The sequence below is a fragment of the Salvia hispanica genome, chromosome 1 (genome assembly GCF_029641045.1).
Source record: "Salvia hispanica isolate PSC_SH4W2 chromosome 1, Shi_PSC_v1, whole genome shotgun sequence".
NCBI classification, from domain to species: domain Eukaryota; kingdom Viridiplantae; phylum Streptophyta; class Magnoliopsida; order Lamiales; family Lamiaceae; genus Salvia; species Salvia hispanica.
In genome coordinates this window covers 47,764,958-47,792,855 of record NC_142692.1, presented here as the reverse complement: position 1 = coordinate 47,792,855, position 27,898 = coordinate 47,764,958, and the positions used below count along the sequence as shown (strand labels likewise).

Here is a 27,898-nt window from a genome sequence, read left to right as displayed (position 1 = left end):
GTCTTGTGGCTCAAGGTTTTCGCAGGAACCAGGTTTTGATTTCACTGAGACGTTTAGTCCAGTGGTTAAGCCCAACACTATTCGGCTTATTCTCAGTATTGCTGTTTCCGCTGGCTGGAACATCACTCATCTCGATGTGAACAATGCATTTCTCCACGGGGATCTTGAGGAAGAAATTTATATGAGGCAACCTATTGGCTTCGAGCAAGGCAGCCCGGGCCTTGTTTGCAAGCTCAACAAGGCAATCTATGGGCTAAAACAAGCTTCTCGGTCGTGGTTTCTCACCGTCCGCACTGTCCTTCTTTCTTTGGGTTTCTCACAGTCAAGGGCTGACACTTCTCTCTTCTACCGTGTGTCCAAGACTGAAGTCACTTATCTACTCATCTATGTAGATGACATGCTCATCACGGGTTCATCTTCTTCTGCTATCAAATATGTTATTCAGCAGCTTCACACTTATTTCTCCTTGAAAGATTTAGGGGGAAGTGAAGACGTTCCTTGGCATTGAAGTTAACAGAACTCCTCAAGGTTTACACTTGAGTCAAGCTGCATATATCAACGAGCTTCTCACTAAGCTCAATATGCAAGATGCCAAAGGCTGCCCAACGCCTATGCTTTCTAATCTTAAGTTGAGTAAATCTGATGGAAATCCAACTGTTGATGGTAAACTATATTGAAGCACGGTAGGAGCATTGCAATATGCAACAATAACTCGACCTGAGTTGAGCTTTTGTGTCAATAAAGTGAGTTAGTTCATGGCCTGCCCTCTTCATGCTCACTGGAAGACAGTTATACTAATATTGCGCTATCTTGCTGGATCTCGGGACTACGGCATTCGCATTCAGAGATCATCTCTAGTATTGAGTGCTTTCTCAGACTCCGACCGGGCAGCAGACTTGGATGACAGAAAATCAGTCATAGGATATTGCACTTATCATGGGAAGAACTTGATTTCATGGTGCTCGAAGAAGCAGTCAGTAGTTTCTCGGTCTAGCACAGAAGCAGAGTATAGGAGCTTGGGGCATGCGGCTTCGGAGGTGACTTGGATCCAATCATTGCTCTCGGAACTAGGATTGAAAGGATCTGCTCCTCCTGTTATCTGGGTCGACAACTTGAGCACGATAGCTCTTGCTTCAAATCCCGTGCTCCATGCTCGTACAAAGCACATAGAGCTCGACATTCACTTTGTTAGAGATAAAGTCTCCCAAAAGAATTTAGATCTTAGGCACGTTCCTACTCAAGATCAGGTGGCGGACATTTTTACGAAAGCTCTAAGTTACCAATTCTTCTCGAAGCTTAGAAACAAGCTTGAAGTTTGTTCTTTATCTTCGATCGAATTGAGGGGAAGTGTTGAAGTCTTGAAGATAAAGTTTGTCGAGAAGTTAACTCCAGCTCATCCAGTGTGATTGGTCCAGCACGTCAAATGAATCTCAGCGGAAGAGGTGACGTGGAGTGTGCTGCATAATGCTTTGCAGCGGTAGGTCACGATGCAACACGTTCACAGCAGTTATACCACTCACCCACTACGTGTAACTGATTGTTTAGTGCATAGCTAGACGTGTTCTAAACTCTATATATATTCTTTAAAGATCTGAGTAATTCATTGAATGAAAAACAAATTATAACTGATTGTTTAGTGCATAGCTAGACGTGTTCTAAACTCTATATATATCTCTTTAAAGATCTGAGTAATTCATTGAATGAAAAACAAATTATCTCTGTCAAGCTTTCTTGTTATGGCTTTTTGTCATCTTTCAATTTCTGCTCGTTTTCTCACACCCTTGAGCAGTGTCTGATACACCAGTTTCTTCAGCGATAAGGAGGTCACCTTTGGTTGCTCGCTGAGAGTTGTACACGGCAGCATGTGGCTGTGGAACATTGTTGTATGACTGAACCCGAGTTAAAGGTGCTAATACTATTCTGTTCATCAACACCACCCAAATAATGATAAAAAAGACAAAAAAAGTAGAAGAATTAGTAAGAAAGATGCAATGAATGAATTAAACCTGTGGGAGAGGGAGAATTCTCCCATTTTGTGTGGGGTGAGCAAAGGAATAACATCATTATTTTCAGCTGCCATAACTCTGATTTGTTTTTGTTTTGGTAAAACACAGCACTATTTATAGTAGATGCATGAAGCTGGTGGGGATTGCATAGGCCATCACATCATTGGTATTGTATGTTAGTTTTCCCAGTTATTAGAGGGTGTCATTTTCAAAGTCAAACAGGAAAGGGAAAGTGAGGATGAGACACCACCTACAGTGTTATGTCTAGTTTTTCATTTGAGGAATTTCGTCGAGCATGTTATGCGCCTGAATTCGGATTTATGAGGATAAACGGAATTTCCATTTAGATGAACTCTACATAGAATTTTCATCAGTTTCACTTTTCAAAATTCACCTACCTTTAGAGTGGGGGTGGCGTACTGTTTAAAGAGGCGCAAGAGGGCGGCGCAGTGGTGGACCGCTTAAGCCTTGTAGCTTCGCCGAAACTGCGCCGAACTGGACCAGTGATAGAGAGTGAGATTGAAACTAAGAGTAAGAATGGTCCATTTTATAATTTTTGAACAAATGAAAACGGAACGAATTTGGTCCATTTTTACCGTAGTAATCGTTTTTTCTCTTTTTATACAGTCAACACCTATTAAATGCAATTTGACTAGATTAATATTTCAAATTGGGGTTTTTGCTTCACAGTTTGATTTAAAACATGCATCTATTAATTGAACGTGCCCCTCACAACAACAAATTAGTAACAAACTGTAATTTTGCAAAGAGTATAATTTAGCTACATAATATCTCCGTGTCATAATGCCTCTATATTACTTTGCCATAGCTATATTTTATATTGTGACTAATTTACCCTGGTGAGTGATCAATTGCTAACTCATCATTTAATTGCTAACTACAACTAATTTAAGGCCATAGGATTTTAGAAAACGTGTGGTCTACAATTTGCCACGTGTAATTTTCGTTTTTATTAATAAAATAAAAAAAGATAAAAAAAACGTCAAATTAGGGTTTTAGATGAAAATGTCAATATAGTGTTTCGGAAATATTAACACAATGCTTTGAGAATGTCAACACGATGCTTTAATAATGTTAACCCATTGTTTATATTGACATTCTACATTTATTATATTGACATATTTTATATAGTATATTGACATTTCTGCTTTGCGAAAAAATTGAAAAAATTTTGAATTTTTTTTCAAATTTTGACGTCGGAACATATGCATATATGATATCGTTGGAATCCTTATAAAATTATCTTTAATTTGATATATGTTATATGAATTTAAAGTTTTGAAATTTCTTTTAAAAGTTAGTTATAACTAAACATGTACTCCCTCCGTCCCGGAGTATTAGACTCACTTCTTTTGGGCACATGATTTAAGGAATTGATATTTAAATAGTTAAAGTGGAGAGAGTAAAGTATGAGAGAGGGAAAAAGTAGGGGAGAGAAGAGAGAAAAAAGTAGGTGGAGAATAAAATAAGATAGATGCTTTTTGCTAAAAAAGGAAATGAGTCTAATATGTTGGGACATCCCAAAAAGGAAAGTTGGTCTAATACCTTGGAACGGAGGGAGTAGTTAATTGACATTAATACCCCTATTGATATTTTATGGAATTAATCTTATGACTTTATTGACGTTTTTTGTTGATCGTATTGATATTTCTTGATTGATGATCTAGGCCCTTAATTTGAATATCTAATGGCTATTATTTAGTAGTAGTTAGCAATTAGGTATTGAGTTAGCAATATAACACTCCTCAATTTACCCTAATGCTATATTAAGTAAATTTATACCATTAGATTATGATTGTTCACATAATAGAAAATTCTTAATACACATTAATACACTTCTTTGGATATATACATACGACAAGATTGGAATATTAAAAAAATATTTAATTATTTAATATTAATAATTTTAACTTGTTTATAAAATAAATGCGTTATCAATTTTTGAAAGCATGACGTTTTCTTTCATTTTCTGTCAAAAAATTTAATATTAGATTCATATTTTATTTAGGAATACCAAATTTATAACATAATTTTCAATAAACAAATATGAAAAAGTTTTAATACTCCATAGAGTTTTTTTTTTTAATTTTCTTATTAATCATAATCTATAATATATTATTACAACTTTTCTTCCTGTTAAATTCAAATAAACTTACTAATTCTATCTTTTTGGCATTTTCAAACTTTTTGTGTTCCTTTTAATTCAACATAGCTAAAACTTGTAAATTTTTTACAATTCTTTATATTTTAGTGTATGCACTGGAAATCGTAAATTTTTTACAATTCTTTATATTTTAGTGTATGCACTGGAAATCGATTGTAACTTTAAAATTAAAATTTTTTAAAAAATTTAAAAGTAAAAGTCTTAGAATTAATCTTATGATATTCTTAAATTAAAATAGTAAACTCAATTAGTATTAACATGTCATATATCAATTTTTTATTCAATGAAATAATGAATCAAGCTAAGAATTCTAATATTTTAGAAAAAAGGAAAAAATATTAATTATATGACTTTAAAATGTTAAATATCAAATTTTAATTTGTTGCATAGTGAGTGGAGTGGAGCCAAGAAGTCCAATATTACTATTTCAAAAAAAAATAGACGAGTTAAGAACATATGATTGTTTTTTTTATCGAGGTTCAGTTGTAACGTTTCGGAAATTAAGAATATATAGAGATTTAATTTTGGAAAGAACAAATATTAATTATGTAGACTTAGTAATTTATTTAAATTAAAATTATAAAAACTAATTTGATAAGAAAACTATTATAGATTATTTGCTAATAAGTAGTAGTATATCATTACTTTATTAGATAGATAAATGAACAATAAATATATAGAATCAATGGAATTACACTATTTTAAAACTTTAAATATGCGTCTTTAAATAAATGAATAGAAATATGAGATTAAAAAAAATTGTCAATCATAAATATAAAGGTTGTATATTAATTGAATACACATAATTAGAGCAATGTCCTTAATTAAGTATATTAATGAACAATTTAATGTAAAGGGTAATAAAGTATATAAACATAACATATTTTAAATACAAATAATAATATAAATAATACACAATTACTATTTTAACTTCATTATGGCATTGCCATTATGTTTCTAAAACATTTTTCTTTTGCAAAACACATTTCTAGTAAATCACAAAATTCATTTGAAGAACTACTCCCTCCGCACATATTGACCTGCTTTCTTTTGGGTTTGTCTCTACTAAAATGACTTATTATTAAAAAATGAAAACATATTTTTCTCTACTTTATTCACTCTCAATTTACTCTCTCTCACTTTACTCTTTCCCCTTCACACAAAAAATAAAGTTCCATAAATTCACGTGTCACCCAAGAAAGGGACCATCCTTAGGACGGAGGGAGTACAACACATGCGCAACATATTTTCCCAAAATAGTCCTTTATTGAACAGTCCAAAAATAGAAGCTATGCTTGTTGAAGAAATGGATAGTCAGTATAGCCAACAACAGGATCGGAAGTGTAGAATGTGTTCCTGTCATACTTGTTGAGCGGAGCATCCAAGCGGAACCTCGTTGGCAAATCCGGATTCGCCAGGAACAGGCGACCGTACGCTACCAAATCTGCGCCATCTCCAGCCACAACTTCGCTCCCCGTAGTCCTGTCGAAGCCGCCAGCAATGATGAAGGTGTTTTTAAATGCCTTCCTCATGGGGAGGAGCTGACCCTCCGCGCACCCTTCGATCACCTCTGCACCAACAGCTCGTGGCTCGATCACGTGGAGGTACACGAGGTCCAGCTTGCTGAGTGCATTGGCCATGTAGAGGCCAAGCCTATCCGGATCAGAGTCCCTTGCCTCGTTGTAATCTGCATACGGAGACAGTCTCATCCCAACTCTTTTCGCTCCTATCTCATCTATCATTGCTTCCGCCACTTCCAGAGCGAAGCGACACCTGTTCTCTAGGCTCCCACCATATTCGTCTTTCCTGTTGTTGACTTGATCCTTCATGAACTGCTCCAACAAGAAGCCGTTGGCGCCATGTATCTCGACTCCGTCGAATCCTACACAAGTTGTGGATCAATAAACATGAGGGTTGTTCTCTTCGGTTGCAAATTTATCTCAAAGAAAAAACAAAGGATATAAAGGCAGGTTTTTTAGCATCTATAAGTGGTCCCCACTTTTTATGCACATTCGTTAGGATGGAGAAAATTGGAAAATACTATCACACCAAGAGTTCCATGATATGTGATGAATTTAAGTGAAAAAAGGATGTCATGGAAATTTTGTCAAGGAAAACTATTCAGCTTATAGAAGAAGTGAAAAAAGTGGAAAACGATGAAAATATATGTTTTCCATTCTTTTTCATCATAGTAAACGATATGCCCCGACTTGAAATATTGGCAATGTAAATGTTTATGTACTATTTTATTTCTAAAGCATGGCAGGCAAGGGGATGAGACAAACCTGCTTCAATAGCGTTGCGTGCAGCCAATCTGAAATCATTGACAATACCAGGAATTTCATCTGTGGCTAGTTGTCTAGGAGGAGCCCAGTTAAATTGGCCAGGGGTCATTCCTTTGTCTGTCGATGAGAGTGGAGCTTGGCCACCTGGCTGGAGATCTACACAATGCACATTTTATTGTCATGAAAAGAACTAGTTAGTTTATTTATCGACTTACTGTATTTTTGAGTTGGGATCAAGGTCTCCAGCAATTACAAAGGAAAGGAATAGCACTATATGACCAACACGGAGTTATGCTTTTCTTAGTCTATTAAAATTGATGGGAAATTACTCTATTAGTTAACTCATCAATAGAAACAATACTATGTGCAAACGATAAATTTTAGATCGGGATACCATAAGTAGAGGCACGACCAACGTGCCACAACTGCACGAAGAAAACACCACCCTTTTGATGTACTGCATCCACTATAGGTTTCCATGCCTCAACGTGCTCCTTTGTCCAAATTCCAGGTGTATCAGGTAACCTACATACATAAAAATTGAAACAAATTATGCTACAATTCAATCATAACTAACTATATAAAGTCCAAATGAGTAGTACTAAAAGAAATGTATAGGTACCCTTGAGCAGTGTCCGATACACCGGTTGCTTCAGCGATAAGGAGGCCGCCTTTGGTTGCTCGCTGAGAGTAGTACACGGCAGCATGTGGCTGTGGAACATTGTTGTATGACCGAACCCGGGTTAATGGTGCTAATACTATTCTGTTCATCAACACCACCCAAATAATGAGAAAAAAGACAAAAAAGTAGAAGAATTAGTAAGAAAGATGCAATGAGGAATTAAACCTGTGGGAGAGGGAGAATTCTCCCATTTTGTATGGGGTGACCAAAGGAATAACATCATTATTTTCAGCTGCCATAACTTTGATTTGTTCTCTTTAACTTTGTTTTTGTTTTGGTAAAACATAGGACTATTTATAGTAGATGCATGAAGCTGGTGGGGATTGCGTAGGAAAGCAAAGTGAGGATGAGACACCTCCAAATTAAATATAGAGGCGGCGGATCAAATTCAATTCTGGGGACATGGGAGCCCATTGATAATTATACATGCTAATTTATCTTATTTACAATTTTTCCTTAGATCATGCCTAGTTTTTCGTTTGAGGAATTTCGTCGAGCATGTCGTGCGCCTGAATTTGGAATTATGAGGATAAATGGAATTTCCATTTAAGAACAAGCTACAGCATCCAGATTTTAAAAAAATAAAGCAAATCTCGGAGATGAAATCTACATAGAATTTTTATCAGTTTCACCCTACCTATCTGAGGGGCGGGGGGCTGCTGACTGCAGAGTGGGGGTGGCGGACTGTTTAAAGGCAGAACAAGACCGCTTAAGCCTAAAGGCAGAACAGGACGGCTGGTAGCATCGCCGAACTGGACCTGAGATAAATGGTCCATTTTACTACCTCCTTCCCCCAAAATTTGTCTCATTTTCTAATTCGGCACGAGTTTTAAGAAATATAATTGAAAGTGAGATGAAAAAGTTAGTGGATTGTGCGTCCTACTGTTATATATTGGTTTTATCTATACATATATAAAAGGCGAGTTTTGGCCTTTTTTAGAAATATTTATAAGTTTTGTCCTCATTTGGGAATATTAATAAGTTAGGGGATCAATTTGAATATTTATGGAATAACTAATTCCTTCCAATGGCTATTACATGCAGAAATACATAGTTATCACCGTATTGTATATATGTATATTTACGTTACATTGTCACCACACCAAAGAGAATAATTTGTGAGTTATTTTTCAAAAACGTCCAAAGTTCCACCTCAAAAAAAAAAATTCAAGTGTTAAGGACCAAAAATGATAGTGTGGCAAAAAATGTCCCCTCAAAAATCTAAATAAATAAATGACATAAAAAGCGAGTTTCAGCCTTCTTTTGAAATATTTATAAGTTTTGAGTATAGATTTTAATATTTATAAGTTTTGGTAACATTTTTTCCTTGATTTTATTATCTTTAAATGATGTAACCGCTCTACAGAACAAAAAAAATTGAAGAGGTCGTGCACTCAATAGTCTCTTTTCTTAATGATTATGGAAACCGTTCTCCATTGAATTACCTTAATATTTGGTGTTGAAAAATAATTAAATTACAACCGTTTTACACCTAATTCAAATCCATAATTGAAAAAATCATGTAACTGCCGATTGTAGACCTTAATATATGGTGTGAGGAAATTATTTGATCACCTTCATTTCGCATCTATCTATCTATACATATATAAAATGCGAGTTTTGGGTTAAATATTGAATATTTAAAAGTTTTGGGTGAAATTTTAAATACTCATTGTTATTGAACGTTTCTTATGAATTTGATATCAACGTAATTGTAATCACCATAAAATAAAGTAATACTAATTTTCATTTAAATTCTCAATGATTATTGTAACGGTTTTCCACTAATTAAAATATTAAATTGCATACAAATAACTAGCGTTTAATTTTAGAAATTAACTAGCATTGAATAATGTAAATTTAGCACCGTTACATAATTAGAGAATTAACTTATCCTATTTGAATTCATGGCTATAAATATATGGTCCATGGGTGCAAATACCATATTGTATTCAGCAAAATTCTTACCACAAGTTTAGGAAAAGAGAATGGCCGTTGAAGTTGTCCTCATTGCAATAGTTGAGTATTGTAATTGTGTGACAAGAATTTTCAAGCAACCCCTACATTTTATATTTTTTGATACGTTGGAGGGTGAATTTTGTATGTAAAATGTAAATGGAGAGCTTATTATGATGGTCTTTGGGTGTGTAGATGATCCTAATTGCTCGGCTATAGTTCATCGTCGAGTTCAAGGAAGCTTGGGTGGAAAAAGTAATCAACAAAAAATAACATCTTGTGATTAGTTATATCTATAACGTCTTTTTTGATATTTTTTTTCATTTAAATTAAGATCCGTATTCTTTTTTTGAACTATAAAAATATGACCTGTGGTATTATAAATTCACTCACTCTTTATTTTCTATTACATGTCACTGAATTTTCGATAAATTTTATTCTTTGGATTCATCTTTCGATTGGATAGATTTGATTAATTATCATTATTTATGTAAATGCAGGGATTATACATACTACGTGGATTGCGGTGTTAGTGGTAATTGTTTAAGCATAAATTTTAAATCATTTCATGTAAGTTTGAGATTTGTAGTTTATTTCGATAATTGATATTGAGCTACCAATATTTTCTTTATTTAATTATTAATCTAAAACTTAAAGTAACATTATATCTTTTGAGATAATGAATTTAATGTCGAATCTCCAATTGATCGAGAATAAGAAGAAAATGGGATGGATACATAAGCTGTGGCAGAAGTATATTGCAGAAGAAATGAACATCTGAGTGAAGAAGAAGATTTGACAATGTGTTTACGTTAGATTAATGTTTTATTATTTGTTTGTTTGTTTAATTTATAACTATTTTTATGTTTGACTTTGGAAATAATTTTCATGCATTATTATAATAAGCAACATGTCTTTTTTTTCGTGAGAGAGATTGTGTGAATATTTTGAAAATTTAATTTGTATCTAGGAGATTGATGCAAATAAATTTTCCAAACCTTATGAACTTCGTATTGTAAATTTTTTTATGTCCCCCATACTTAACTACTTTATCTCTATATTTTATTGACTCTTTAGTATTGATGATTATCTCTACTTATTGATGTGTATGGTATTGAAGCATTTATATTGTCTATTAATACAATATACAATTATGTTTGTTGTTTTGTGGTAGACATTAATACAATATAAAATTATGATTATTGTTTTTTGATATAGAATAAAATGGTCATTTAAATTGCTTTATACATCTATGATTTTTAAAGCACTTGGTTGATTTATAAAGTTGTTTAATTGTATGTTTTAGGATGGTTCATTTAAATTGTATTACACATCTGTGATTTTTTAACCATGAGATCATATAGTTGTATCTGATTTTAAGTAATTAATTAGTTCAAAATATGAAGTTACAGTGATGAAATTAAATCAATCCGTGCATCGCACGGGCGTGATACTAGTAGTAATAAAATGTTAGTAAGAATGAGTCAGTGAAAGATATGGTCCACTATCAAAAATGGTAAAGGTGAAATGGAATAAATTTTAGGGGACGGACCAAAATAGGAAAATAGAAAAAAAAATTCAGGGACGGAATTAGTATGATTTTGAACAAATGTAAACAATTTGGTCCAATTTGACTAGATTAATATTTAAAATTGGGTTTTTTTCTTCATTTGATTTCAAACATGCATCTGTTGTAGGCATTATTATGATTTAGTAAAGAAAGCTAACGGAATGTATTAACTTGGAATATTAGTTAAACTTTTTTATGATATATATCAATTTAAAACTTTTTATACTAATTTGAAATATTGATGAAACATTTCGTAGTATGTATGGTGTAATTGCCCCTCTATTATTTGAACGTGCCCCACACAACAACAAATTAGTAACAAATTGTAATTTTGCGAAACGCAGCATTTATAGTAAATCACAAAATTCATTTGAAGAACTACTCCCTCCGTCCAATTAAAGATGATCTACTTTCTTTTTGGTCCTAACGAAAATGCCTCATTACTGAAAAATGGAAATACATTTCTCTCTATTTTATTCTTTCTTTTACTTAACTCTTTTCACTTCACAAATAAAATAAAGCTCGTGCCGCTCAAGAAAGGGACCATCTTTCTTGTGATGTTTGTGAGGGGTGGAATAGGGGATGGTGCAGGAAAAGTCGTAGATGATCCTCACTGGTACAACACATGCGCAACATATTTTCCCAAAATAATCCTTTATTGAACAGTCCAAAAATAGAAGCTATGCTTGTTGAAGAAATGGATAGTCAGTATAGCCAACAACAGGATCAGAAGTGTAGAATGTGTTCCTGTCATACTTGTTGAGCGGAGCATCCAAGCGGAACCTCGTTGGCAAATCCGGATTCGCCAGGAACAGGCGACCGTACGCTACCAAATCCGCGCCATCTCCAGTCACAACTTCGTTCCCCGTAGTCCTATCGAAGCCGCCAGCAATGATGAAGGTGTTTTTAAATGCCTTCCTCATGGGGAGGAGCTGACCCTCCGCGCACCCTTCGATCACCGTTGGACCAACAGCTCGTGGCTCGATCGCGTGCAGGTACACGAGGTCCAGCTTGCTGAGTGCATTGGCCATGTAGAGGCCAAGCCTGTCCGGATCAGAGTCCCCTGCCTCGTTGAAATCTGAATACGGAGACAGTCTCACCCCAACTCTTTCCGCGCCTATCTCGTCGATCATTGCTTCCGCCACTTCCAGAGCGAAGCGACACCTGTTCTCTAGGCTCCCGCCATATTCGTCTGTCCTGTCATTGACTTGATCCTTCATGAACTGCTCGATCAAGTAGCCGTTGGCGCCATGTATCTCGACTCCATCAAATCCTATACAAGTTGTAGATAATATATGAGTCTGTTCTCTTTTTATTGCACATTCTCTAGGCCTAGTCCTATATCCTGATACACAGGGGGGAACGACACGAACCTGCTTCGATGGCGTTGCGTGCAGCGAGCCTGAAATCATTGACAATGCCACGGATTTCATCGGTGGTTAGTTGTCTAGGAGGAGACCAATCTACTCCAAATAGGCCAGGGGTCACTCCTTTGTCTGTTGATGAGAGTGGTGCTTTGCCATCAGGCTGATAATCTGCACATTGCACATGATAAAAAATTTATCGTCATGAAACTGAACTAGCTAGCTTTAGCCACAAGTATCAATGACCTAACACTTTATGAGCAACATTACTATGTAGATTGAGAAATTTAGATTGGGATACCATGAGTAGAGACACGGCCAACGTGCACCAACTGCACGAAGAAAACGGCACCCTTTTGATGAACTGCATCGACTATAGGTTTCCATGCCTCGACTTGCTCCTTTGTCCAAATTCCAGGTGTATCAGGGTACCTACATACAAAAATATCCAAATAAGAACTAATTATATAAAGTCTAAATGAGTTGTATTAGAAGAAATGTATAGTAGGTTAGGTACCCTTGAGCAGTGTCCGAGACACCGGTTGTTTCAGTGATAAGGAGGCCGCCTTTGGTTGCTCGCTGAGAGTAGTACAAGGCGGCATGTGGCTGTGGAATGTTGTTGTATGACCGATCCCGGGTTAATGGTGCTAATACTATTCTGTTCATCAACTCAACACCACCCAAATAATGAGAAAAAAGTAGAAAAAACTAGAAAGAAAGATGAAATGGAGGAATGAAACCTGTGGGAGAGGGCGAATTCTCCCATTTTGTATGGGGTGAGCAAAGGAATAACATCATTATCTTCAGCTGCCATTACTCTGATTTTGATCTCTTAACTTTGTTTTTGTTTGTGTAAAACACATGTGGAATTACTATATATAGAGGGAATTGATAGATACTTTTGCATGTTAGTACTAGCTACTAGTTTATTAGAGGGAGTCATTTTTGAGGTCAGAAAAGGAAAGGGAAAGCGACGGAGAGACTCGACCACCAATTTAAATTCTTTTGTCCAAATGTTAGCCAGAAAAAAATTACTACTATCAATTCATCCAAACACATGCTTTAGACATGTCCACACATTTGAAAGCAACCCAGAATCACATATTGTTGTGCATTACTTTCATTTGTTTTATTGACTTTTCTTTCCATGGTTCATATTTCTTCATGAAAAAATCATGCGAATTGTGTCATAGCACTATGAAAGATCAAACCCTTGACACATAAGTATAAAGGTAACTAGTCCTTAATGATTGCATGAAAAAAATCCCAACCTCACTGTACCTGGACTCTATTTAGTACAAGATGCTTAACTTAGGAGTCTCAAATTTCTGGTGACAAAATTAATCAAATATGCGAAAATAATAATATTGTGGTCCTAAAATATGGATAATTGTTTGATAAGAGTCGACAAAAAATTACGATTTAAATGATAATCATCCCTAAAAAGAATAATATTGCAGAAAAGTCAATATAAATTTAATGAATAAACCTAAAATTTCAATAAATAAAATGATTTCACACAAAACTTTACATAAATGATAGTAGTAGAATTAATTGGTTTTTAAGGTAGTAGTAGTATATAATTTTGTTAGAAAGGTTCCCGGCCAAAGATATTTTTTAAATAGAATTTACATCTTAAGTAACGAACGCATTCCACCTTTGTTTTAAATTTCAGTTTTGTTTATTTTGAAAAAAAGTATTCATATATTGGGTCGACAAATCAGCAGTAAAAACCGTTATTGCAGGCTGCTCTAATCATTCCACAGCTGCATTAATTCTTTGCTTCGATTGCTCACTTTTTTTTTATTTGACCACAAAGTGTACCAAACTCACTTTTGGCGGGATTCGGCTAATCCTTCTCGACCCGGTTTATAAATTAAGTCCGAAAGTCTCCTATTCTTTGGTGGGATTTGAACCTGTGAGCTCAATTCATCATAGCTCTGCACCGCCAACTGCCAAGTGCGCTACAACTCGTTGGTCGATTGCTTACTTTTTGGTTTCAGGTTTGCTCTTCTTAGATCTTAATGTCATAGTATTCTTGATTTTTTTGAAGTTATGTGTGATCATTTCATATTCCTTCTATGATTTTTTTATCTTCTACTTCTCGCGTGTATGCTTGGGCTAATTTGCAACTTGTTGCACTATCTTATTCCGTTCTGTCGTTTTCTCAGTTCACTTGTCAGATTGTAGTACTGAATTTTGGTACGGTGGCTGATGTGAATCAAATAATACTTGTTCTACTTCATGATTTCTCCTATTTTGTACATTAAAATCATCTATCAATTAATCATTAAAGCTTGATTATTATATATTAGTTGATAGATATACATGTGGAGTAGGGTCTGATTGAAACTGTTCGTTGCCTATCAAGATGGTGTCCAAATTATTTTATCTTACACCATTATCTTCGTCTTTGAAATAGCTTCGTGTGGGTATATTGCACGCCTCAATCAGAGCTCGGATGAAGAAGTTATGGCCATTTGACGAAGGTTGCGCGAAGCAGTCAAAACCGGCGAAAACGCCCGGGGACAGTGGAAACGTCCGGGTTGGTATAAAAAACTCCCGGGTTGGCACCATTTTGCCCGGTCGGGCGTTTTTCTCGAAAACTGCCGAATTTTAGATTTCAAATTGGTTTCTGGGGCAGTTTTGGAAGACATTCAGACATATTCAGACACGAAAAAAGGGAGAGAGAAAGAGAGAAAGAGAGGAGGAAGAAGAAAAGGAAGAAATTCCGGCCAACATTCCGACGATCTATCTCCAAATTCCAACTCCACTCAACGAGAGCATGTTTCCTATGGTTTTGGTTGCAAATTTCACCATGTGTTTAGGCTAAACTCTCAATGTTGCTCCAAGTTGTTATCTAGGATTTGTATGGATGTTTCTATACCATTGAACTCATGTGTTTGTTACCAACAATGTGCTCAATGTTTATACACTATATTTTTGGCTAATAATGCAGTGTTGTTCTTTCCTTTCCTATTGTCTCTTTAACGTAGTTTAGGAATGTTTGATTGTTGGTATGCTATTGAATTAGAATTGTTCAGAGGATAATTTGATAGTGGATTAAGTAGGTGATCATAGTAGATGTTTATTTCTCCAGCGCTACCGCAGGAGTTTATAAATATTGAAAATTGGTTCATAGGTTATGTGTTCAGCTAATTGTGAACTACTCATCGTGTACATGTTCAATGTATGTGATTAGGTTGATGTTTTAATCCCTTCATATGTTTCGTTGTATAGGTGTAGAACAATATAAGCCTAGTGAACAACTTGGAGTGGCATATTTTCTCATTTGAATAGTCTTTCTTTGGTTAACTTGTTGCTTTATTTTGTCTTTAACTTTCAGAAATCAAGAATCAAATCTTTGTATGCTTTTATATGTTCTTCAGTGTAAACAATATTTACCTCCCTGTGGATCGATACTTGAAATACTACTACGACACTGTAATCTTGCAGTATTGTAGTATTATTAGAGTTAATTATTTAAACTTGATAATTTGTGTGAACTGGTTTAGATACTCTAAAATACGCATCAAGTTTTGGCGCCGTTGCCGGGGAGGCAATAGGTTGTTTAATACTTAGTAGTTTTATTTTTGTTTAATTTTGTTTGATCTTTCTCTTTATTTTGTTTAGGTACATACTTCGTGTTCTTGAAGGTGATAGTCATCTACCACGTCTGGACTCAAAGTAGAAGGAGTGTTTTATTTGTGGTAGTATCTTTCTAATTCCTTTTGTTTTATTTTAGGTTTACTGGTACACATTCAAGCACACACTTTTTCTAAGACTAACCCCGAAGTTGTCGAGATGTCTCGCTTTCGGTAGGATCAATATATTTGTGTTGTGTTTGGTTTCTTTTCTGTTGTGTAGGTGTTTTAGAAAATCAAAAATAGAAAAAATGAAAATCAGTGGATGCACACAAGATCTAAGGGTACACCGCAGTTTGGGTTATTGATATATCATAGAAGAGGACAAAATTCAGCTGTGATTGGTACACATTAGGACTATCAGAGTCCAGTGAGAGAAAATCCTCTATTCGAGACAAATTTTGAGGGTAGTAGCAGTAATTCAGAAGCTGAGTCTATGGCTGAAGACACGAATAATGCTCCACCACCCATGGGAAGGTTTGGCGACATCCTTAGATCGGGAGTTGATTACCCGGGGGAGTTTGCCTATACACATGACAATGTCAACATCCCACCTCACTATATTAGTTTGGTGAATAGTGGAAATCTTTTCCATGGACGAGATGACGAAGATCCGATGAGTCATTTGAATGCCTTTTATTAATTGACGAACTCTCATAGACCTCCAAATGTAGAGCATCATCGGATTAAGAGGGCCTTATCCTTTCTCATTGAGAGAGAAAGCAAGAGAATGGTACGACTCACTACCGGGCTATAACATAGCAACATTTGAGGAGTTGAAGTCGAAATTCCTTTTGGAATATAACTCTCCAATGAAGATCGAGAAGTTGAGAGAGGAGATCACTTCATTCTGACAAAAGTATGATGAGTCATTTGCCGAAGCTTGGAAGAGATTTACAGACTTGCTAAGGAAATGCCCAAGTCATGTACTAGCTCTGGGGCATGATCTTTTGAAGTTCTACAAAGGACTCAATCATGAAGGCACAAGCTTGGTTACTACAGGGTCAAGTGGGAACTTGGACGATTTGACCCATGATGAAGTGAGAGCGCTATTTCAAAAATTAGCGAACAATCAGAGGAATTGGCATAATCCAAGGAAGGTGGCCGCGGGAGATACATTTGGTGCTACTAAGGAGTCGGAAAGAGTGCCAGCTATAGAAGCTCAAATGGCTGACTTTAGTACTCAAATTTCATTGATGACGAATGCCGTCAAATCTATGTAGTTGACTCCTCAACCCCAAGCTGGGCCTATGATGAAGTGTGGAGTGTGCCAAGGAGGACATTATACAAATCAATGTCCTAGTTTGCAAGGAGCACCAGTGGATGATGTAAATTATATTGGTAACCGTCAAGGTTTTAACCAAGGTAACCAGTACGGGAATCAACAAAACTGGAGGCCTCAACAAACAAATTGGAATCAAGCCAGTTCTAGCAACACTGCAGGAAATCAATGGAGGAGCAATACCCAACCTCCGGAATTTGAGAAGAAGCCATCCAGTGATGATCAAGTTGCGCAGATCTACTCCTTTATGACCAATAATCAAAATGAGAATGATCAATTCAAGGAAAAAGTGAATGAGAAGTTTGGCCATATTGATGCTACAATGAAGAATTTAGAGAGAATGATAGGCCAAATTGCATCAGCTGCGCAAACAAGGACTCAAGGATCTATTCCGAGCACCACAGTCATAAACCCGAATGTTAATGAACAATGTAAAGCGGTTACTCTTAGAAGTGGAAAGAATTTAGATTCTATGCCAATAATGGACGGCCAAGGGTCTTCCGGCATCTCACACGCAGGGGCGGATGAGGTGTTAGGCTTGCACTCCTCGCACGCAGGGGCGGACGAGGTGTGTAAGGAAAGTCCCGAGTTAGTGCAGAAGGCACAACATGGTCAAGATGGGGCTGCATCCGGGGGCAAGATAATTGGTATGGAATCTGAATCTTAGGGAAGACTGTCGGTTGAAGAAAAAGGAAAGAAGATAGAAGAAGCAGACATGAGTTCAGAGAAAGAAGGTTACTTTAAGCTCAGCACAAGATCCCAAGAGCATGTTTAATTTTCCCGATCACATTCCACCTCCACCATATCCAGAGGAGGAAAAGAGTCTCTAAAGAGAAGAGCTTCGAATGGATGATGAATGTGATCAGAAAGGTAAATGTGTATGTCTCTTTAGTTGATCTCTTCACCAATTTCCTTAAATTCTCCAAGTTCTTCAAAGACATGATGGCAAACAAGGAGAAGCTTCAAGATGAGGGAATTGTCCCGTTGAGCATGAATTGCTCACAATTAATTTCGGAAATGATGCCAAGAAAGAAGAGTGATCCGGGGGGATGTGTGATTCCTTGTGAGATTGGAGATACCATATTCACAAAATGCCTTTTAGATCAAGGATCGGGAATATCTCTCATGGCTTTGAAAACTGCTCGAGCCATAGGATTGGAGAAGAGAATTGAACCTATAGATATTGCTCTTCAATTGGCTGATCACTCAATTGTGAAGCCAACTGGGATTGTAGAGGATGTGCTAGTGAAAGTGGACAAGTTCATCATTCCCGTTGAATTCATTGTCTTAGACATGCCAGAAGATAAGGAATTGCATATTCTCTTTGGGCGGCCTTTTCTAGCCACTAGAGATGTGCTTCTTGGCACAAAAGATAACTCTGTCACTTTTAGAATCAATGGTGAACAAGTGACTATCAATGTAGATACAGTGATGAAGCATCCAAGTGATGCTAAGGCATGCTTTAGAGTTGATGTTCTTGATCGATGCATTTTCGAGAAGAGTTGTTGTTCGGTGCAAAAGGAAGATAGTGTGTTTGATGAAAGGAGTTTGGAACAAGATTTTGGTTTCCCAATGAAAGTTGACTTCAACGAAGAGAAGAATTATGAAGAGGAAATAAGCAAGGTAGTTGATGCTTGTGTGGCAGATTTGAGACCTTCTATTGAAGTCCCACCTAATCTTGAATTGAAAGCTCTCCCATCAAATCTCAAGTATGCATTTTTAGGTGAGAATGAGACACTCCCGGTTGTCGTGTCGGCTTTGTTGAATAATGAAGAAGAGTCGAAATTGATAGAGCTTTTGAAGCTTCATAACCAAGCTCTAGGATGGTCAATTGCCGACATCAAAGGAATTAGCCCTGCAGTTTGTATGCACAAAATTCTCATGAAAGATGAAGCTACACCGGTGAGAGACAAGCAAAGGAGGCTAAATCCTATTATGCAAGAGGTTGTTGAGAAGGAGGTGAAGAAGTTGTTAGATTTTGGTATGATCTATGCAATTTCTGACAGTCAATGGGTGAGTCATGTTGTACCAAAGAAAGGGGGGATAACTGTGAAGATAAATAAGAAGAATGAGGTCATGGCGACGAGGTTAGTAAATTCATGGCGAGTTTGCATGGATTACCGAAAATTGAATAAGGCCACAAGGAAGGACCATTTTCCATTACCCTTTATGGATCAACTGTTGGATAGGATTGCAGGTTATTCTCATTATTGCTTCCTTAATGGATACTCGGGGTACAACCAAATCACAATTGCCCCAGAATATCAACACAAGACAACCTTCACTTGTCCCATTGACACCTATGCATTCCGTAGGATGCCCTTTGGCCTTTGTAATGCGTCGGCTACTTTTCAGCGGTACATGATGGCTATTTTCACGAACATGAATGAGGATATAATGGAAATATTCATGGATGATTTCTCCGTGTTTGGCTCTTCTTTTGATCGGTGCTTACACAATTTAGGCCGAGTCTTGCAAAGATGTGAAGAGTCAAATCTTGTTTTAAATTGGGAGAAATGTCAATTCATGGTGAATGAAGGCATTGTGTTGGGTCATAAAGTATCAGAAAATGGTTTGGAGATGGATAAGGAAAAGATTGATGTGATTTCAAAATTACCACCTCCAACAAATATGAAGGGCATCCGTAGTTTCCTTGGACATGCGGGATTCTACCGAAGATTCATACAAGATTTTTCAAAGATTGCAAAGCCACTTTGCAACTTACTTGAAAAGGATGCCAAGTTTGTTTTTGATGATAAATGCCTGCATTTGAGATTCTCAAGAAAAAGTTAATTGAAGCTCCTATTATTATTACACCTGATTGGTCGAAGCCATTTGAGTTGATGTGTGATGCTTCAGACTATGCCGTAGGGGCCGTTCTAGGCCAAAGAAGAGAGAAGGTCTTACATGCGGTCTACTATGCTAGCAAAGTACTCAATGAGACTCAATTGAATTACAGTACAACAGAGAAGGAAATGCTAGCTGTCATCTTTGCTTTTGAGAAGTTTTGTGCTTATCTACTAGGTATGAAGGTGGTAGTATTCACAGACCATTCCGCTATTAAGTATTTGATGAACAAGAAAGATGCAAAGCCACGATTGGTGAGATGGATCCTACTTTTGCAAGAATTTGATGTTGAAATTAAAGACAAGAAAGGATCTGAGAACTTGGTTACTGATCATCTCTCTAGACTTGATGGTGTGGAGGAGACAGAAGATGAGAAAATGAGAAAAATCAATGAGAAATTTCCCGATGAGCAAGTGTTTCAAGTGAGTGCTCGGGAAACATATGTGCATTGTTTGCCGATTTGGCAAACTACCTTGTCACGGGTTTGATGTCGGAAGGATTGTCTTCTAATCAAAAGAAGAAGTTTTTGAGTGACACTCGCATGTATGTTTGGGAAGACCCTTTTCTTTTCCGTCTTGGTAGTGATGGAGTGATTCGAAGGTGTGTGGGAGAACATGAACACCTTCAGATTATATCTGCATGTCATGATTCAGAATATGGCGGTCACTTTGGAGCACGTAGAACTGCATTTAAAGTGCTCCAATCCGGATTCTTTTGGCCATCTATCTTTAAGGATGCTAAAGCCTATGTAGAGAGATGTGACAATTGTCAAAGAACCAGAAATATCTCTTGGAGAAATGAAATGTCGATGAATAATATCCATGAGGTGGAGCTCTTTGATGTAAGGATGTCAATGTAGCCCGCAACCCGTGGGCTAACCCGAATAGTCCGCCAAATTTATAGGGTTAGGGTTGAACTTTTATAATCCGAAAGAAATCACAACCCGACTAGCCCGCACCCGATTAACCTGCAACCCGTTAAGGCCAGACCCGAAAACCCGATAAGATTTTTATAAATCCAATTTTTACTCCTAATTCGACACTTCATTGATTGATTTTATAATTATAGATAACTAAAAAAAGTAAATTTCAATTTTATATTAAATATATAAATTATATATTGAACTTTTATTAATATAATAATTGATATATAAATTAAAAACTTTAAATTCACTAAAAAATTATTTAAATTTCTAAAATATACATTAAAAAATATCTCAAATATTAGTATTTGATTATGTTTATGATTGAGTTTAAGCATATATCTCAAATTTATCATTATTAAATATTTTACATTTAATGAATATAACTAATTTTCATCATTATTTATTGGATTGATCGCATGTTAATCCTATCGGTAGCAACCCAATTAACCCGCTGGGCTAGCCCGAAACCCGAGCTTTTAGGGTTAGGGTTGAACTTTTATAACCCGAAAGAAATCACAACCCGACTAGCCCGCCCGAAACCCGATGGGCCGACCCGATTGACATCCCTACTTTGATGTTTGGGGTTTAGATTTCATGGGGCCTTTTCCCAAATCTAATGGGAAGCAATATATTTTAGTTGCAGTGGACTACGTTTCTAAGTGGGTAGAGGCTGAGGCATTGCCTACCAATGATGCTAAAGTGGTGTTGAAATTCATCAAGTCTCATATCTTCAACCGCTTTGGAACACCTCGAGCCATCATTAGTGATTGAGGTATTCATTTTTGCAATAAGTTGTTTGCGAACCTCCTTGGAAAGTATGGTTTTCAGCATAAAGTTGCTACCCCTTATCATCCCCAAACAAGTGGCCAAGTGGAAGTCTTCAATCGTGAGATTAAAAGAGTTCTTGAAAAGGTGATGAAGCCGTCGCGAAAAGATTGGTCTCAAAAGCTAGATGATGCCTTGTGGGCATATCGAACGGCTTATAAAACTCCTATTGGAACTTCCTCTTACAAGATGGTGTTTGGAAAGGCATGTCATTTGCCGGTTGAGCTTGAGCATAAGGCGTTTTGGGCCTTGCAAATGCTGAATTTGGATTATGATTCGGCAACTAACAAGAGGATGCTTGAGTTGAATATCATGGATGAGTTTAGGCTGAATGCTCATGAGAGCGTTGATCTCTACAAGGAGCGGGCAAAGAAGATTCATGATGCAGCCATCAAACCTCATCGATTCCATGAAGGACAGTTGGTCCTATTGTACAATTCTCGGTTGAAGCTTTTCCCGGGAAAACTCAAGTCAAGATGGTGGGGTCTGTTTGTTGTGCACAAAGTGTATCCTTATGGTGCAGTGGATATTCGTGATCCTAAGTCCAATGATGTATGGAAGGTGAATGGTCAGAGGTTGAAGGTTTATTTAGGCGGTGACCTGTTGAAGGAAGAAAGGGAGGCGGTCGCACTACAAGATTCACAAGTGTAGACCCAAGGATGAAGAAAGTCGAGCCAACGACTATAAACAAAGGCGCTGATTGGGAGGCAACCCAAGTTTTTATTTATTTTCTTTTATTTTTATTTTCATATATTGGAGGTTTTGTTTGCTCAATTCTTTCCTCTAAAATTTATTTTGAATTGAGTGTTTCTTTATGTTTTGTTTTGTTTTGTAGGGAGCACATTGGAGCTTATGAGGGAGTACACCTACAATGGAAGATACACCCACCCGGGCGTTTTTAATGCTGAGAACGCCCGACCCGGGCGTTTTTGCCGGTTTTGACTGCTTCGCACAACTTTAGTCAGTGGCGGGAATTGTTTGATCATTGTGCTCTATTGCATTTAAAAAAAAAAAAAAATTGCGGGTTTGAGAATATAGTTTACTGTCATGGTGGTGCAAATTTGAGAAAATAGAAGAGGGAGAAGATTAATGGAATTACTTTATGAATGAAGATAGATTTCTCCTAAATTTATGAACTTAACTATTTGTGTCAATATCCCAATTTGGTCCGATCCTATGTGGCTTGCTACACGTCTCATTGTCGATGTGGCGTGAAACAGGCAAACAACGTCATTTTTGTAAGACTAAATGACGCCGTTCATGTGATTTAAAGCTGAATCGTGCATTCAGGGTTATTCTTTCACAATTGATGTCGTATTTTTGCTTTTGATCTAACAATTAAATTAGTTAGCTATATACATGAATCAACGTAAAAAAATCATCATCATTTTTCACTGGGCATTCGATTTATGCATTTGGTTTATGTCTTTTCTGGCTTCATCGTTTGATTATTATGTTTTTTCTTCATTTGATTTAAAGTATGCATGCTATGTTGGCAAATGAAAGAAAACAAATACTATCTCACATTAGTGTAAAGAGAACTGCACAATATAAATTCATAGCCCTCTCCTCCCGTTACGAATTGGTATTAGGAATGGACCCTATGGATTTCTACTCCCGTTACGAATTGGTATTAGGAATGGACCCTATGGATTTCTAACACGCTATGCTTGTTGAAGAAATGGATAGTCAGTATAACCAACCACAGGATCAGAAGTGTAGAATGTGCTCCTGTCATACTTGTTGAGCGGAGCATCCAAGCGGAACCTCGTTGGCAAATCCGGATTCGCCAGGAACAGGCGACCGTACGCTACCAAATCCGCGCCATCTCCAGTCACAACTTCGTTCCCCGTAGTCCTATCGAAGCCGCCAGCAATGATGAAGGTGTTTTTAAATGCCTTCCTCATGGGGAGGAGCTGACCCTCCGCGCACCCTTCGATCACCGTTGGACCAACAGCTCGTGGCTCGATCGCGTGCAGGTACACGAGGTCCAGCTTGCTGAGTGCATTGGCCATGTAGAGGCCAAGCCTGTCCGGATCAGAGTCCCCTGCCTCATTGAAATCTGAATACGGAGACAGTCTCATCCCAACTCTTTCCGCGCCTATCTCGTCGATCATTGCTTCCGCCACTTCCAGAGCGAAGCGACACCTGTTCTCTAGGCTCCCGCCATATTCGTCTGTCCTGTCGTTGACTTGATCCTTCATGAACTGCTCGATCAAGAAGCCATTGGCGCCATGTATCTCGACTCCATCAAATCCTACACAAGTTGTGGATCGATAAATATCTTAATTAGGTCTAGTCCGAGAGCATGATACGTAGGGGAATGACACGAACCTGCTTCAATAGCGTTGCGTGCAGCCAGCCTGAAATCATTGACGATACCACGGGTTTCGTCTATGGTTAATTGTTCAGGAGGAGACCAATCTACTCCATATAGGCCAGGGGTCAGTCCTTTGTCTGTTGATGAGAGTGGAGCTTGCCCACCTGGTTGGTAATCTGCACATTGCACATTATTAACATTTTATTGCGTAACAATGGCCTAACACTTTATTAATTTATTTTTCATGAGCAACAATACTATATATGTTGAATGAAAATTTTAGATCGGGCTACCATAAGTAGAGACGCGACCGGCATGCACCAACTGCACGAAGAAAACACCGCCCTTTTGATGGACTGCATCGACTATAGGTTTCCATGCCTCAACATGCTCCTGTGTCCAAATTCCAGGAATATCAGGGTACCTACGTACGAAAATATTCAATTAAATTCAATCAGAACTAAGTCCGAATGAGTGGTATTAAAAGAAAAGTATAGTTAGGTACCCTTGAGCAGTGTCTGAGATAACAGTTTCTTCAGCAATGAGGAGGCCGCCCTTGGTTGCTCGCTGAGAGTAGTACAAGGCGGCATGTGGCTGTGGAACGGTGTTGTATGACCGATCCCGGGTTAATGGTGCTAAGACTATTCTGTTTATCAACACAACACCACCCAGATAATGAGAAAAACACACACAAACACAAAATAAAGTAATGAAGGAATTAAACCTGTGGGAGAGGGCAAATTCTCCCATTTTGTATGGGGTGAGCAAAGGAATAACATCAGTATCTTCAGCTGCCATGACTCTGATTTTGATCTCTTAACTTTGTTTTTGTTTTGTTTGTGTAGAATCTATGCATGAATGAGTATTTATATAGAGGCATGAGGCAGAGGGAAATTGCGTAGGCCATTACATCATTGGTGTTGTTAGGGAATCATTTTTGAAGTCGAAATCTTATGATCAAATAATTAGGTGACTGACGATTCCATGGCATGAAAATCATGTAATTGCCAATTTCATTTTGGAATTAATATATGCAACTAAAATTCTTAGCTAAATCTATACATATAAAATGGGAATTTTGGGGAAAATAACATAAATGTCATTGGAAAAATGAAAAATATTTTTTTAATATTTAAATGATAGTATATAAGTCACAAATAATGTTAACGTTTTAATATTTGACACTCAATTTTGAAATTTAATATGGCTTTTATAAAATCAGTACATATAATTTCTATTATTTTTATTAGTAGTACTGTAATTTTCTTATAAATTTTATGTTATGGCCATGACTTCTTTTTGTTTCGGTTCGAAATCAAAGAAATTTTACTGCAATATTTACAACTCTAGACACAGAAAATAGTGGTATTAGAATTAAAAATAATTTACTTATTTAGGATGCTTTGAGATTTATGCATTAGTTCTTATAAACGGTTCGTGTTGAAAGTTATTATTATTATTATTATTATTATTATTATTATTATTATTATTATTATTATTATTATTATTATTATTATTATTATAAATGTAGGAAATGAAAGGTTTTAGAAGAGGTATATTTGGTGGGCTATAAATATATTGCATTTGGTAGCTTATATTTCATCTTTTTATACCTTTGTTGTTAATAGTATTAGAGTTTCAAGAATGTTGGAAAGAGTAGCTATAGAGTTTCAAGGAATATAACATTAATGGTGTTATAGTTCCTAAGTATATAGTTCCCATGTACATTTACTTTTCTAATCCTATAAATAGGATTCAACATTGTATCAGAAATATCAATTCAGTTCAATGAAATACAATTCCCAGTTCAATATGGTATCACGAGCAATTCGATCCTAAATCTTCTTTCAATCTTTCGACCCAACCCAAAATTCAAAGATCCAGCAACAAACATCTCAACCAAATCTCAAACCTGAAACAGCCACCAAAATCAAGTCAGATCACATCCCAATGGCCAAATCAATTGAAACAATTTCTATAGGCATCAAACTTGACGGAAAAAACTTCCCTATTTGGTCAAAATTGATGCTTGTAAACATTGGATCCAGGGAGAAACTGGATCACATAGAGGGGGAAAATGAGCCGCCGGCACGAGACGATCCCAAGTTCAAGGAATGGCAAGCTGCCGATTACATGGTGTTCTCGTGGCTTATCCAGAATATGGAGCCGAGACTCGTCGTGCAATTCGCCCAACATCAGACAGCCAAGGCTATGTGGAAAAGCCTTGTCACTACCTTCGGTGCACGAGTTGATCCTGTACAAGTCTACGACCTCGAAATCACAACAACAAGAACTATGCAAGGAGATGACAGCCTCGAAGGTTACTGGAGTGAACTCCAAAAACTTTGGGTGGACACAGATTCAAGGAAGCCTTGTCCTTATACATGTTGCGACAAAGGTCCTGGCATCTACCAAAAAGAGACGCAGACCAAAAGATTATACCAATTCCTTGCCGGGCTAAACGACAAGTACAATGGCCTGCGGCGGGAGATTCTCAAACTCAGCGACACTACAGCTGAGGAAGCTTTCGGAATAATGAAACAAGAGGAAGGCCGGACTGCCGTGTGGAGACCGTCGGCGAGACTGTCCGACCCTGGAGAAATCGGAATTGGAGCGGGCTTCGGTACCCGGTTCCATCTGCCACCACCACACATGCAGACACGCGGACCACCACCGCCCTACGCTGCTCCACCGGCGCTGCCCCCACGCGGAAACTTCACGAACCGAAAGGTACCTGACAAATCGAAACTCCATTATTCCCACTGTGGAATGACAAAGCACACTAAGGAGACGTGCTTCAAGCTCGTCGGCTACCCCGAATGGTGGGAGGACGGGCATAAGGCGAACAAGGGCGGTGCCGGGAAAGGAAAAACGGCTATCGGGCGAGAAGAGGTTGACGGGAATGGAGGAGCTGTCGCCCCAGCGGGCAACCAGATGGCCACCGGCGCTGGGGGCGACGGGAATCGTCCCGGAGAACTCCTAATTCCAGGCGGGTGGTGGGGAACAGGCGGCGGTGGTGAGCGAGGGGAGGCAGCGGCGCCGAAGTCTTCCGCCTCTTTTACTCGTTCAATTGAAGGTATAGGGTTTGGGAGTTTGCCCCCAAACCCTTCTAATTTATCATTATTTCATAATAACCCCCAATTCTTGCAAAATGAGTCCCAAATATCTAAATTTTCCAAATTCCGCCCCAATAGTTGTGATTTAACTCGAAATAAGCCCCATTTTCAGTTAAATTACAATGTTAACCCCCCGATAAATTGCCAAAATAGATTTTCTGTGCTTGACAATAACCCCGATATAGAACCAAATGCTGATATTCCTGTGGCTTTCACGGTTAAAAATATAAATATTGTGGATGAGAGGGGATGGATTTTTGATTGTGGGGCGACGGACACCATGTCATATGATAGGGCAGATTTTGGAGAATTGACGAAGTCTAAAAGGGTGTGTATCGAGACTGCTGGTGGGGAACTTGTTCCGGTTGCTGGAGCAGGGACCATTCAGATATCACCATCTTTAAAAATTTCCAATTGTCTTTATGTTCCAACCTTATCTCAAAAATTGTTATCTGTCAGTCATGTGACACGAGAACTTAATTGCACACTTCTAATGAAGCCCAATTTTTGTCTTCTGCAGGATATCCGGACGGGGATGACGATTGGGCGTGGCACTGAAAACCAAGGGTTGTATTATGTTGATGGGATAGCTCAAACTGGCAGAGGAATGCTGGCTCACGGAACTTCAGACCATGAAGTCAAGTTATGGCATAGGCGGTTAGGGCATCCGTCCTCAAGTTATTTAAACATTTTATTTCCTAATCTCGTTAAGAACTCCGTTTTTAATTGTGAAACATGTGTTTTGGCCAAGAGCCACAGACAGTCTTTTAAACTCAGTAATACTAGAGTTGATTCTGTTTTTTCCTTAATTCACTCTGATGTGTGGGGACCAGCTCCGGTTGTTGGTGGGAACGGCTTTCGTTTTTTTGTTTTATTTATTGATGATTGTAC

General features: G+C 37.4%; 5 protein-coding genes, 1 long non-coding RNA gene, 1 other non-coding gene and 1 pseudogene across 8 annotated transcripts; 3 read left to right on the top strand and 5 right to left on the bottom strand.

Moving 5' to 3' along the window:
* Positions 1 to 1,577: 1,577 nt before the first annotated feature.
* LOC148934011 (uncharacterized) lies at positions 1,578 to 2,384 on the bottom strand. The gene is made up of 2 exons (XR_016135605.1): positions 2,007 to 2,384; positions 1,578 to 1,920 (listed from the first exon to the last, which is right to left on the bottom strand). It is a non-coding gene; the product is annotated as an uncharacterized LOC148934011 (long non-coding RNA).
* A 2,961-nt stretch (positions 2,385 to 5,345) lies between these two features.
* On the bottom strand, positions 5,346 to 7,736 carry LOC148934010 (12-oxophytodienoate reductase 1-like). The gene is made up of 5 exons (XM_089062656.1): positions 7,324 to 7,736; positions 7,099 to 7,239; positions 6,871 to 7,001; positions 6,477 to 6,632; positions 5,346 to 6,073 (listed from the first exon to the last, which is right to left on the bottom strand). Exons 1-5 carry the CDS (start codon positions 7,395 to 7,397, stop codon positions 5,481 to 5,483), a joined length of 1,095 nt encoding a protein of 364 aa, XP_088918782.1. The 5' UTR covers positions 7,398 to 7,736; the 3' UTR covers positions 5,346 to 5,480.
* Positions 7,737 to 11,260: 3,524 nt separating this feature from the next.
* LOC125223174 (12-oxophytodienoate reductase 1-like) lies at positions 11,261 to 12,945 on the bottom strand. The gene is made up of 5 exons (XM_048126189.2): positions 12,789 to 12,945; positions 12,566 to 12,706; positions 12,350 to 12,480; positions 12,058 to 12,219; positions 11,261 to 11,957 (listed from the first exon to the last, which is right to left on the bottom strand). The coding sequence occupies exons 1-5, from the start codon at positions 12,860 to 12,862 to the stop codon at positions 11,365 to 11,367; spliced, it is 1,101 nt and encodes a 366-aa protein (XP_047982146.1). The 5' UTR covers positions 12,863 to 12,945; the 3' UTR covers positions 11,261 to 11,364.
* A 3,012-nt stretch (positions 12,946 to 15,957) lies between these two features.
* Positions 15,958 to 19,767, top strand: LOC148934009 (uncharacterized; annotated as a pseudogene).
* Positions 16,517 to 16,623, bottom strand: LOC125185754 (small nucleolar RNA R71). Its single transcript, XR_016134808.1, has one exon. It is a non-coding gene; the product is annotated as a small nucleolar RNA R71 (small nucleolar RNA).
* Positions 19,768 to 19,817: 50 nt separating the features above from the next.
* On the top strand, positions 19,818 to 22,222 carry LOC148934008 (uncharacterized). The gene is made up of 2 exons (XM_089062130.1): positions 19,818 to 20,243; positions 21,575 to 22,222. The coding sequence occupies exons 1-2, from the start codon at positions 19,818 to 19,820 to the stop codon at positions 22,220 to 22,222; spliced, it is 1,074 nt and encodes a 357-aa protein (XP_088918256.1).
* An 856-nt stretch (positions 22,223 to 23,078) lies between these two features.
* Positions 23,079 to 24,705, bottom strand: LOC148934007 (12-oxophytodienoate reductase 2-like). Of its 2 annotated transcripts, XM_048120277.2 has the most exons (5): positions 24,616 to 24,705; positions 24,397 to 24,537; positions 24,185 to 24,315; positions 23,906 to 24,067; positions 23,079 to 23,828 (listed from the first exon to the last, which is right to left on the bottom strand). In XM_048120277.2, exons 1-5 carry the CDS (start codon positions 24,687 to 24,689, stop codon positions 23,236 to 23,238), a joined length of 1,101 nt encoding a protein of 366 aa, XP_047976234.1. In that variant the 5' UTR covers positions 24,690 to 24,705; the 3' UTR covers positions 23,079 to 23,235. The 2 variants fall into 2 exon arrangements, with proteins under 2 accessions (XP_047976234.1, XP_088924242.1); XM_089068116.1 differs by having other exon boundaries at positions 24,397 to 24,703.
* A 1,696-nt stretch (positions 24,706 to 26,401) lies between these two features.
* LOC148934006 (uncharacterized) lies at positions 26,402 to 27,565 on the top strand. Its single transcript, XM_089065436.1, has 2 exons — positions 26,402 to 26,967; positions 27,528 to 27,565. Exons 1-2 carry the CDS (start codon positions 26,427 to 26,429, stop codon positions 27,563 to 27,565), a joined length of 579 nt encoding a protein of 192 aa, XP_088921562.1. The 5' UTR covers positions 26,402 to 26,426.
* The last annotated feature ends 333 nt before the right edge of the window (positions 27,566 to 27,898 follow it).